Source organism: Dipteris shenzhenensis, chromosome 25, assembly GCF_047967505.1.
Source record: "Dipteris shenzhenensis isolate YYH24624 ecotype China chromosome 25, Dip_SZ_1.0, whole genome shotgun sequence".
NCBI classification, from domain to species: domain Eukaryota; kingdom Viridiplantae; phylum Streptophyta; class Polypodiopsida; order Gleicheniales; family Dipteridaceae; genus Dipteris; species Dipteris shenzhenensis.
The window spans coordinates 24,784,260-24,797,533 of NC_141620.1; the positions used below are offsets into that span (position 1 = coordinate 24,784,260).

General features: G+C 40.0%; 1 protein-coding gene across 1 annotated transcript; it reads right to left on the reverse strand.

Annotated features, from left to right (window-relative positions):
• Positions 1–224: 224 nt before the first annotated feature.
• On the reverse strand, positions 225–953 carry LOC147885649 (uncharacterized). Its single transcript, XM_087396168.1, has one exon. The coding sequence runs from the start codon at positions 951–953 to the stop codon at positions 225–227; it is 729 nt and encodes a 242-aa protein (XP_087252294.1).
• Between the last annotated feature and the right edge of the window lie 12,321 nt (positions 954–13,274).

Here is a 13,274-nt window from a genome sequence, read left to right on the forward strand (position 1 = left end):
TTGAGCTTAGAACTATAAAGTCATTCGCATTTGCTATGTAAAGCAAAAGAGCTCATAGTTTTCTGAATTCACCAACCGACGATTGAAATTAATGCAGCTCATCTTATTATCAAACGCGCAAGGCGCTTACAAGTACCATTGGATCCATGTTGGAAATTGAAACGGTACGATTCGTGGCTCCCGCATATCCACATCCATGAGAAACAGTGAATAGCATAAACAGATTAGAGAAAATGCAGCTGGTGGTGATAAAGAAACGCATTCCCTTGGGAGCTCACTTGTGTTACGACGGCATAACCTCTTGCGCCTCTGAAAGCCCCGGTGCCTCCCACCACTGCGATTTCGTTGGTTCCAGCAGCGACGAAGCCTTGAAGCTGTATGGTGCCTTTGAAGGAGCCATCATCGTAAGACAAGCCCTCCACCTCAATGCCGATGGAAGTGGAATCATAGCTAGCCTGCACTGTGTATCCGCGGATGAACCCCAACTGCGTCGATTGAGGATCAGCCCCCCGGGTGACGTTGAAGGCGAACAGCTGAGTGGATCCGAAGGAGTTTGTGAGCGTTTGATTGATAGGAGGTATGAGTTGGCCGAGGTCGACGTCGTTTGTGCGAACATGGACGTAATACTCAAGCGTATGGTTATGATTCCAGGGGCTGGGGGACGCGGAGATGATGCTCCACTTATGATCGACGGGAGGAGGGCGAGCAGAAGCGGGCTGGAAAGCGGCGAGGAGAGCGACCAAGAAGAAAATGCTGACAAGGGTGTGCAGCCAGCCGAATGGGCAGCTGGAACTGGTGGGCTGGCGGAGGCGGAGCATGGCAAGGAGGGTAGAGTGGGAGGGAGAGGATATGGAGGCGAGCTGAGGCAGAAGATTTGCGTAGTGAGGAGGTGCAGGGAGATGATATGGAGGGCGAGGCTGGGAGAGCTGCTGACGTTGTGAGGAGGTGCCCATAGACGGGATATATATATATATATATGTATGTATGGGAGAGAGAGAGAGATCCTTCCTTAGGTGGGCAGTCAAACAATGGGAATGCCGGCCGTGTCAAACCACGCCTTCTTTTTCCTTTGAACTCTTCTTAAACGCTTTCCCTCCTTAACCCTTTCTTACACATTTTGCCAAGTCCTATGAATAGATAGCCCCAATTGAATTTCGGGGCATTTAATTAATTTGTTTTGGGGGAGTGGGATAAGGGGAGAGGGCTTGAATTAAATAAAGGAGGAACGCCTAGGGGCAATCTCACGAGTGGGGAAGGGGCAATCTCACGAGTGGGGAGGGCCAATCTCGTCTTAAACATTTTGCCAAGGGCTTCACTCTCCTATGAATAGGTCGTCCAAGAATTTGGGGGCAATTAATTAATTTATTGGGGGAGGGGGAGCGGGGAGGGGCATACAAGGGGAAGGGCTCGAATTAAATAAAGGAGGGGCGAGGGGGGAGGTTAATTTAAATAAGGGAGGGGCATTAAAGAGGGAGGGACACTTGACATTGGGGAGAAGGGAGCCTTTGTAATACTATTATAAGGAGATGACTTTGTAGCTTGATGGTAGGGCACACTCTTTGAGAAGGAAGGTTTTGGGTTCAATTTTTTATTGAACGTTTGGGGAAGCCCCCCTTGCACATAGTCTATGCATAAATAAATTAAGCCGTAGAGATTTAACATAGTTTAACTAAAGCATAAATAAATTAATCCATAGATAAACATAGGTTAATTAAGCCACCACTCACCAAAACTAATTGAAATTGGTAGGAGAGGTCCCCAAGCGAGGAAAAACTCGCTATTAGTTAATTAGTCCATGTGGTAGGAGTGGGGCAAGAATTAACGTAAGGTGGGGTCAATTAATTGTAAGGTCGAGTAGCACGATTGTGGGGAGGGAGAGATGCAGAGGGAGAGAGGAGGGATGCTCGAGGAGGAATACGGAGGGAGGACGGAGTGATGAGGTGGGCAATACTTAGGTTAATCGATTAATAAAGTGATCGATTGAGAGGCACAATTAATTAATTAATAGTTTCGGTTCAAGGAGCGATTAGGACTGTGGAGTGATTATGATAAAAGGGTGTGACTTAACCGCCATATCACCAATGGCTTCTCAATTCGATTCATGGACACGTAACGGTCCTAGATTGACTAAGATCAAATCTCAACTGCCCCCGCATCAGATCAAGTCATTTTCAGAATAGCCCTTGTGACCTCGCTCGTGGCAAGTACCTCCCAAACGCCCACAACACAATTTTTTGAAATTCCAATCACTTCCTGGGGACCCTTTATGTGGAGGAATATTTCGTTTCCTCGGCTCAAAAAGTGCCTGGCCAATGGCTTGGATTGCAACCCCCTCAAGACAATTAGGTTAAAAGGGTTTGACTTAACCAAAGCCATATCACCAATGGCTTCTCAATTTGATTCATGGACATGTTACGGTCCCTGGTCAAGTCTCTGGTCGACTGAGATAAAATCTCAGCCGTTCTCAGATCAAGCCATTTTAAGATTAGGAATATGGATGGCCCTCATGACCTCGCCCGTGGCAAGTGCCTCCCAAACTCCCACAACACAATGTTTTTAAATTTCCATCGCCTCTTGGGGACCCTTCACATGGAGGAATGGCTCGTGGTCTCATCCATTTTTGAGTCAAAAAGTGCCCAGCCAATGGCTTATGACCCCCTCAAGACAATTATTAGTGCTCCAATAACATTTAATACTATACAATTCTAAGAAGAGGATTCATTAAGGTGCGTCTTTTTTTTGCTGTAAATAATGCAGAAATCCAACATCTCCGAATACCCTAATCATGAAATTTTAAGAACATTTGCAACAAACAAAGTGTAAGAAGTGTAAGATCTTGAATAGTGAAATAGTCAAGTTAATAGTACAAATATTTAATATTTTAAACCTCTTCTTTACAACCATGTTAGAGTACAAAGCCGCTCCTAGTACTTATTGGTGCCATAAAACATCTACGGTTTGAATTCTAATTGAGCAATTTTGATGCTATCATTGTGAATGGCATTTTGGCCCACCCATACTTTGAACATCAAATTTATGGCTATAATTATGCACAAGCATGTGGTACGGCCATATGCTACAGACAAACTAATGTGTCTCACAACATACACTATTATAGAAATTAAAGATTCTAAAGCAAAGCTTGTCTCAACAACATGAAAACAAATAAAATCAAGTTATATTAGCACTATATATGTGAATAAGTGAGGAATAAGCACATGTTTCTAAAAAGAATATTCTTAATGCAATTACCACTACAGGTTTCATCCAGATTGAATAGTCTTGTTCTTGTCGTCCCTTTTTTTTTTTTGCTCGTTTGCCTCAATCATCATCTATTCATAAAATGACCATTTTTTATAACATTCTATGTAAATCTTCATTAATTGCATCTTGCGCTTAACCTAGCCTTGTTTTTGTCCTCCTTTTATTTCTCTTTTGCCTCAATCATCATCCATTCAAGTAATGTGAATTCATTGGTAATCTAGAGAAATTTCATATTGAGAAACATCAAGCTGTCAAAAACAATATAGTAGCTATCTTCTCTCTCCAGAGAATAGTTGGTTGGTGGACACTTTTAGTTCAATGACTGCCAATCGTACTAGCATTACTAGTGAATCTTGAGAGGTCCCTATGACAACAGTATAATTCTCTATTTTAAAAGGCACATGTCTTAAGAAGGGGAAGGATCCTGCCTTATGAGAAATTGAAGTCCCAAATTATTTCCATGCCTCATGATAGTGAATCCTCTAAGGGAAGGATCTCATAGAGACCTCTTCACGTGACAAATTGAAGGTTCAATGCATTTTCATGCCTCTTGACGGTGAAAGAAAAAGAAATGAATAATAGCTCAAGTAGAAGATGTTCAGGAGACCCATATTGTGTCATTACTTATGAAGCTACACGTGAAAGACATGCGGCCTTTGTAGGCCCAATCTTCAAGCTCAAGTTCAGCAAGAAGGAGGTGCAATGCAATCGCAAAGAGTATCGTGACTAGATGGATGTGCTATTTGAGGAGTTATGGTGAAGAAGATGATACGCTTGTTTAAGGAAACAACTCAAGCTTGTGTGAGAGAGGATGATGCCCAACATTCAGAATCATGTCTATGGAAAATATTAGGAGTGAACATTATCCCAACAATGAATTTAAAGCCTTCTCGAAGTTGCTTGGGCTAATATTCACTATTTTAAATTTGATAAATTCCCTTGAATACTAACAATATAGCTTTCACATAAAAGCTCTGAATGCATCCTTCCAAGTACTTAATCGATTAGCAAAATTCGTCTATACCCATCTATAAGGTTATATTTTTTCCAATTCTAGCTAGTAAAAAACCTGTATATGAAGTTTAAGTATACTTCAGCCCATTCAATCCTTGAAAATTATAGCATGGGCTACTATTTGTCCCTCTATATTGGGCAATGGCTATACACTTTCATAGTTATGTTCCTAAAAGATTTACCCATTGAATTATACATCTTTAAGTATGTCTCCCCTTTATTTTGTACTGATCATGTCGTTGTTTCCTTTGTCCTTTGAAAGGATCCATCCCATATACTAGATAAGCAACCCATGAGATAAATGAATGTTGTCCATTTATGCCTAATTCTAGCAATTATCATCTTGTGTTAAGTGGTCTGCTAAATATTAGTGCAATTGTCTACTATTTGTCTTTTTTTAGTTTGGACAACACTTTATACAAAATTGGCCTTTAAATCTAATTAAATTCTTCTCTTTATGCACTAATTCAATCTATTTATTCCTCATTCTATCAATTGTTGTATTGAGGTATATGATTCCTTCATCAATTATTGTATATCAATTGAGAAATGCCACCAATGATATGCATTAGAATAGATATTGTTTGAATTTGTTGTGAATCTAGGCTGAGTCTATAAGCAAGCAATCACTCGGCCAATCACATACGCATACAATTAAAGAAAGAAAACAAATGTTTGGAGTTGTTATCAAGAGCTTGGTTATGCCTTTGGCATTCATACCTTGTTAGTGACATGCCTTTGGCATTCATACCTTGTTAGTGACAATGGTCATTGTGGTATTGCTTGCTACATTGAGGTTGCACATGCTGATGCATTGAAAAATTCTACAAGCAAATAGTCATTCAGCTAGGCACATATTCATAGAAATTGGAAAAGACAAGAAATGTTGTCAGTTTTTATCAAGAGATGGTGGTTGATATGCCTTTGGCATGTATACCTTGTGAGTGAGTCATTGTGGTATTGCTTAATGCATTACCATTGCACATGTCGATGCATTGAAAAAAGTATATTTGCAAATGCTTATAGATGCATGGAATTACATGACTTGAGAGATATATACTTTTGATGGTTGGTTGTATTGATTGGTTGGTGAGTCATGACGTCAATTTTATGGTTTGGCTTTTGTTTTTGGTTGCATGTGGGGTGAGAATTCACAAGCTACATAGATTGTGGAAGACACTATTCAAAAAATTTAGACTTGCTTGCTTTGTTTGGACTTTTTTAATGAACTGGGGACCTCCACTCAATATCACTTTGTAGAATCCAAAATTTGGTAACTTTGGAACACTACATGGGTTATCTCCACATAAATATGGTCAAATAAAGCTAAAACTTCCCAACGTTGTAAGTGGTGGCCTAATATAGGAGACCAAGAAGGCTACCCATACATAAGGTTCAGAAGGCTACTCGTATAAATTGAGTTTTCATCCTTTACTTATTTGACCAAGAAGGCCATCTTCTTTTTCCTCTTATTTCTCACCCTTCCTCTCTTTTCCCCCTCTTTTCCACATTGTTTTTTCATTCTCTTCCACTCGTCTTTTCCTTAATGCCGATCAGTTGGCTAAATTGCTAGAAATAATTAATGCTCAAGTAATTACACGGTCAAAAGGGGTAGTGACAACAGTCGAAGACACTAACACTTTGGGTAAGGACATCAATTGGAAGGCACAAAAGGAGTTGGAGCAAAGATTGCAAGGGAGTTGAAAGGAAAGGCGCCAGTAGTTGAAATGCATGAGTAGTTCGAGCACTATGTTATCAAGCAAGGAATATCCTGTAGATCTAGCTCTAACAATGCAGAATATGGTGTGCCATAGGAAACTAGCGCAGAGCTAGCCTGGGCATGGGAAGTGTTCAAGAATATGCAACTCAATCTAACTTTTGCCAAGCTGATGCAAATAGCTCCATACTGTCATGACTTCTTTGCTCAACAGATCAAGGAATCCACTGAGCAACCCAAGGAAGTGCAAACCTTAGCCACCATGCTTGTTATTGATACACTAGTTGTGGACGAAGAAGTTCTAGTCATCACTATCAAGATTAAGAAGTTGATTATACCAGGTATGATAGTGGATGGCAGATCAGGAGTGAACATATTTCTGAAGAAATTTCTCAAAGATTGAATTTCAAGTTATATAAATAATCACCATTCTAATTGCATATGGCAGATGAATGACCAATTGATGCTAGGTGTATGCTACAAGAAGTGGTCATCTTGATAGATGGCATTTCTAATACAATTAGTCTTATTGTGATTGCTATGGAGCATTACGCCTTCCCCTCTCACTGATTGCACTATCACCATTGCCACGGGGATAGTAAGTAGTGGAGACGGTATGCATGATTTTGAATTCCTTTTGGAGTTCTCGCATCACGTCATTGAGGAAAAAAGTCTATTTTGCAAACATGGTGAATTATGCTAGTGGGTCAATTACTCGAATGCTTTTTCTCATTTATGGTCTTCACGTGCAGGCTATTGTGTAAAATGCTTCCAAGGGAGAATAAATTATTCACCTCAAGAGATATGGCAAGGCCACATGTGACCTCTCTTGGAGGATTATATTGCAAGCGCATCCATGCATGCATCAACTATTGCGTCTTGTTTCGTGGACCGCATAAGGATGCAAGAGAGTGTCCTACTTCCTACTTGTGGAGAGGGAAGATATAGAGCAGATCTCAAAACTTTGGATGTGCCTCGTAAGGTTCTGTGACATTTTCCCATAGTCCCTCACATCCAACATATGTTCAAGTGCAAATACATTGCAGAGCTCATGTCATGGAATTCCTCCCATCAATCCACCGATGGCAAGTGGAGAACTCGTGCAGACACTCCTGTGTGGAAGCATATTGAAGGCACATGGCCAAGCTTCAAGGAAGAAGCTAGGAGCTTGAGACTTGGATTGGGTATGGACGGTGTGAACCCATTTGGTCTCAAAAGCACCTCTTACAGTGTATGGCTAGTGATATTGGTGAATTATAATCTTCCACCCTCTATGGCGACTAAGAAAGGACATGTTATGTTATCCCTTCTAATTCCAGGGAAACATAAATTCAAAAATTATGTGCTTATTTGGAGCCTCTGATTGACAAGCTAGAGATACTTTGGAGAGGTATCGAGGTGCATGATGTGAGCAAGTCTCCCTCATCACAAGACTTCAATTGCAAAGCAGTCTTGATGTGGGTGATGCATGACTTCCCAGGCTATGACGAGTGTTCAAGTAAGCATTGCACTTTTAATTACGAGTAGGCAATCGATGTGGCACCCTAAACCCACCTTGAACTCTTAATTGCGTCTATTGTTCAAGTCTCACTACATCGGGTTACCATGCATGTCCTGTTTCTGGTCCTTCGCTAGTTGCCTCATAGGCAAACGCATTGAATAAGGTCATCTATGAGAATCACCATCGATTTCTTCCACTTGATCATCCTAGATATGTCGCCCCTTGGAATGAAGTCCCCCCACAGTCACTCACTGCAGGAGATTGGATGAGAATTTGGGACGGATCCATGACTCCTCCACCACTTGGCATGAGCTGGTAAGGGTTTGTAACTATCATGTGCTATATTGAATGGAAATAAAGATTGCTCGCTAACACTAGCTTTTGTTTAGATAATCCATCTTTTATTGTTGACCATATTGGTCCCACGTCAAGATCAATCACCTGCTTGATCCCATGCATATATTCAAGAATGTGGCATCTACCATTTGGGAACATTTGAATGGGACACGAGATTCCGCGGGCATAAGGGAGGATCTACGCTCCATAGGGAGGATGCATGAAGCTTGGCCACAAGAGAGGCCAAATGGATGTGTCTTTGAACCTCATGCACCATGGACATTATCAAAGCTAGAGATGGTGGTGGTGAAGCGAGCTATCACTACAATTCGTATTCCCACTAGATGCATGAGTTGTTTGAAGGGGCCTTTACAAAGAGCAAGAAAAGAGGTGTAGAGCAATTATATGGCTTGAAATCTCATGATTGGCACAAGATGCTCCAAGTAAGTATTTTATGTGCATAATATCTTTTTCCTTCCAAATTTGTGAGTGAATTAGAAGCAACTAATATACCATTCCTCGTGTGTTTAGTTCATTCTACCTACTCGCATTTCTCATAGTGCATCAAAAGACGTGAAGGATTGTATTTACAAGATGGGTGAGCTTGTGAGGTACTTTACAGGATACGTATCAATGCTCCATGCAAGGTGTTCATATTGTTAATATGACATGCTTTTCCCTTTTAGGTATGTGAGCTCAAAGGAAATATATCCCACCACGCTTGAGAATGCTCGAGTTATGTTAGTGGAGGTGGTTTGTTTAGTGGAGGAGACATTTCCACGTTCTATTCTCACAAGCCAACTACATCTCATAGTGCATTTGGTGGATGAGATTGCTATATGTGGTCCTGTACATGCACGATGGTTGTTCTTCCTTGGGCGCTTCATGAAGACCTTGAAGGGTTTCATGAGACAAAATGCAAGACTCGAAGGTCGCATGGCCGAGGGTTGGTTGGTATAAGAGTCACTTGTATATATTTCTGAGTGTCTTGTTGATGTAGATAGATCTCTCCCACGACTATGGAGAGATGATGAAGACCTAAGGATGACCTCTATTGTGCCTCAAGGGAAAGGACATAGCAAAGTAATAGACACGGAGTTGCGTAATAATATCAACCTCTATTGCATGCTTAATAGTGATGTGATAAAAAGATGGGTGACAAGATATGAGGATGCAAAGGCAAGAAGACAAGGAGAAAGGGCCCTCTTTCATACACACCACGAATCTCGTGTGTCATACCCTCAACATCTAAGAGCACTTCCAATGGATATTCATGTGGATTGGCTACTTGAACAAATGGAGAGAGCAGAGAGAGATGAGTGGATGCATATCACAATGGAGGAATGGGAGTATGCTAGGGGATGCATGACTAAGGTCAGTATATAGAATGTTATGCATAAGTTAGCAGCTTTCAACAATTTCATGTTTATTTAATTGATTTTGTCTTGATGTAGTGTCCTATGTTCAATGCTATATGGTGTGAGGGCAAGAATTTTCGAACACAATAGATTGATGATAAGAGAAACACACAAGATTGTGGCATCATTGCTAGCTTTGAAGGAGCCAATGGAGCCATGGATGATTATTGTGGCATAATCCAAGATATTATTAAGCTTGACATTCAACACTTCTTTGTGTATGTTTTGGATGTAAAGTGGTTTAAGGACGTGGTGGAAAGAGGCCCTAATGCAACAATCAAATGCCATGCAAGTGGCTTTGTAACTATTGACTCCACAAAGTTTTGGAAAAGTCAGAAGGACACACTAGTACTACCACAACAATGTGAACAGGTATTGTACACACATATCAAAATACTCATGTTAAAATATTTGATACCTTTGATGCAAGGAAAATAACAGGATTGTATTTATGTTTGAATTAGGTTGTCTATCAACCAATGGTGGATAATAATAGGTGGTGGCATGTCATACCTATTACGCCACATTCCAAAGTGATGTATAGTAAATTTACTAATATGCAGCATATGGAGGATGATCATGGCCATGGAGGTGATGATGACCATGATACGAGAGAGGAGGATGATCATGAGATAGGAGATACATATATTGAGGCCATTACTCGTGAGGACGAGCTTGTAAGAAAATAATACAACGTCTATGCTTAACAAATAATAGGACGCTCGGGTTAGTTCCCAGCTTGGTGTTGTGCTTTGTGAAGAGTTTGCTCTTGCAATCCTAAGGTAGGGGTACTCGGGTGCAGAATATGTGCCAACAATTAACACTTGGAGGTTGGGATTAGCCAATGGGAAAGAACCATGTGATGATGGGAGAATACCAAGTTGTTATCCACACTTAACACAAAGTGAAGTACACAATAAGTGAAAACCAAGAAGAGAGAGATCATTGTTCATTTGTTCAATCAGAATCACTCTATACAACCAAGTCGCCTCGACTTGCAATGAACACTCCCTAACCTATCAACTCTTTTTGGAGGGAGAGGACCCGATGCAATGATCTCTTGTCCTCTTCTCCCTTTTTATAACTTAGTTTTACGTAAGAACCACCTTCCATTTTAGCACACACTCGGTGCGCTCATTGCTAGTCACCTATAGCTTGCTACTTCGGAACTTATCTGCACCCATTGTTGCAAAATGATGCTCAACTGCCGCTCCCACTATCCGTGCTCGATGCTCGGTGAAGAATGTGGAAATGTGGAAAGAATGCGAAAAGAATGGAAAAGAATGTGGAAATGTAGTAAAGAATGCAGAAATAGGGTAGAAATGCGAAAAGAATGTAATATGGAAAACAATGCAAAAATGCAAAAAGAATGCAAAAAGAGAGGGGAAACAAGATGGGAAGGGAGGAAAAAAGACAGAAGAGAAGGAAAAAACGAGTGGAAAAGAGGGGAAAAAGAGAGGAAGGGTGAGAAATAAGAGGAAAAAGAAGATGGCCTTCTTGGTCAAATAAGTAAAGGATGAAAACTCAATTTATACGAGTAGCCTTCTGAACCTTCTATATGGGTAGCCTTCTTGGTCTCCTATATTAGGCCACCACTTACAACGTTGGGAAGTTTTAGATTTATTTGACCATATTTATGTGGAGATAACCCATGTAGTGTTCCAAAGTTCCCAGCTTGGTGTTGTGCTTTGTGAAGAGTTTGCTCTTGCAATCCTAAGGTAGGGGTACTCGGGTGCAGAATATGTGCCAACAATTAACACTTGGAGGTTGGGATTAGCCAATGGGAAATAACCATGTGATGATGGGAGAATACCAAGTTGTTATCCACACTTAACACAAAGTGAAGTACACAATAAGTGAAAACCAAGAAGAGAGAGATCATTGTTCATTTGTTCAATCAGAATCACTCTATACAACCAAGTCGCCTCGACTTGCAATGAACACTCCCTAACCTATCAACTCTTTTTGGAGGGAGAGGACCAGATGCAATGATCTCTTGTCCTGTTCTCCCTTTTTATTACTTAGTTTTTACCTAAGAACCACCTTCCATTTTAGCACACACTCGGTGCGCTCATTGCTAGTCGCCTATAGCTTGCTACTTCGGAACTTATCTGCACCCATTGTTGCAAAATGATGCTCAACTGCCGCTCCCACTATCCGTGCTCGATGCTCGGTGAAGAATGTGGAAATGTGGAAAGAATGCGAAAAGAATGGAAAAGAATGTGGAAATGTAGGAAACAATGCAGAAATAGGGTAGAAATGCGAAAAGAATGTAATATGGAAAACAATGCAAAAATGCAAAAAGAATGCAAAAAGAGAGGGGAAACAAGATGGGAAGGGAGGAAAAAAGACAGAAGAGAAGGAAAAAACGAGTGGAAAAGAGGGGAAAAAGAGAGGAAGGGTGAGAAATAAGAGGAAAAAGAAGATGGCCTTCTTGGTCAAATAAGTAAAGGATGAAAACTCAATTTATACGAGTAGCCTTCTGAACCTTCTATATGGGTAGCCTTCTTGGTCTCCTATATTAGGCCACCACTTACAACGTTGGGAAGTTTTAGCTTTATTTGACCATATTTATGTGGAGATAACCCATGTAGTGTTCCAAAGTTACCAAATTTTGGATTCTACAAAGTGATATTGAGTGGAGGTGACGAGTTCATTAAAAAAGTCCAAACAAAGCAACAAAGTCTAAATTTTTTGAATAGTGTCTTCCACAATCTATGTAGCTTGTGAATTCTCACCCCATATGCAACCAAAAACAAAAGCAAAACCATAAAATTGATGTCATGACTCACCAACCAATCAATACAACCAACCATCAAAAGTATATATCTCTCAAGTCATGTAATTCCATGCATCTATAAGCATTTGCAAATATACTTTTTTCAATGCATCGGCATGTGCAATGCTAATGCATGAAGCAATACCACAATGACTCACTCACAAGGTATACATGCCAAAGGCATATCAACCAACATCTCTTGATAAAAACTAACAATATTTCTTGTCTTTTCCAATTTCTATGAATATGTGCCTAGTACTTGCTTGTAGAATTTTTCAATGCATCAGCATGTGCAACCTCAATGTAGCAAGCAATACCACAATGACCATTGTCACTAACAAGGTATGAATGCCAAAGGCATAACCAAGCTCTTGATAACAACTCCAAACATTTTTTTTCTTTCTTCAATTGTATGAGTATGTGATTAGCTGAGTGATTGCTTGCTTATAGACTCAGCCTAGATTCACAACAAATTCAAACAATATCTATTCTAATGCATATCATTGGTGGCATTTCTCAGTTGATTTACAAAAATTGATGAAGGAATCATATACCTCAATACAACAATTGATAGAATGAGGAATAAATAGATTGAATTAGTGCATAAAGAGAAGAATTAAATTAGATTTAAAGACCAATTTTGTATAAAGTGTTGTCCAAACTAAAAAAAGACAAATAGTAGACAATTGCACTGATATTTAGCAGACAGCTCAATACAAGATAATATTTAGCAGACGGATTAACACAAGGCCTGATATGTACTTATCTATGGATGGTTACCACAATGGTTATAATCAGATCATAGTGGCTCAAGAAGATCAGTACAAGAATGCCTTTATTATAGAATGGGATGCTTATAAACCAAAGTTATAGCTTTTGGATTGAGAAATGCCCGATCAACCTTCTAGAAGTTTATGGTTGAAACTTTTTGAGGCTACCTTACCAAGTCAATTGTCATTTATCTCGATAATTTTTGTGTCTATTCCTCGAATAGAGATCATCTTGGATGCCTCATAAAGTCTTCTTGAGATGTAAACAAGTGGGTATCTCATTGAATCCAATAAGAGTGTATTTGTGTTTGAGAGTCCGGATATTACTCGGTCATGTTATCTCCAAGGATTGAATTAGAGTTGAGCAAGGTAAAATTAATCTATACAACATATGCCTGATCCACATAACCTAACCCAAGTACGCTCGTTTGTGGGGTTCATCAGTTTCTATCAAAGATTCATCAAAATCTTTGCC

Excerpts from the sequence above, each read along its gene's own strand:
- LOC147885649 (XM_087396168.1), bottom strand. The coding sequence starts at position 953 with ATGGGCACCTCCTCACAACGTCAGCAGCTCTCCCAGCCTCGCCCTCCA.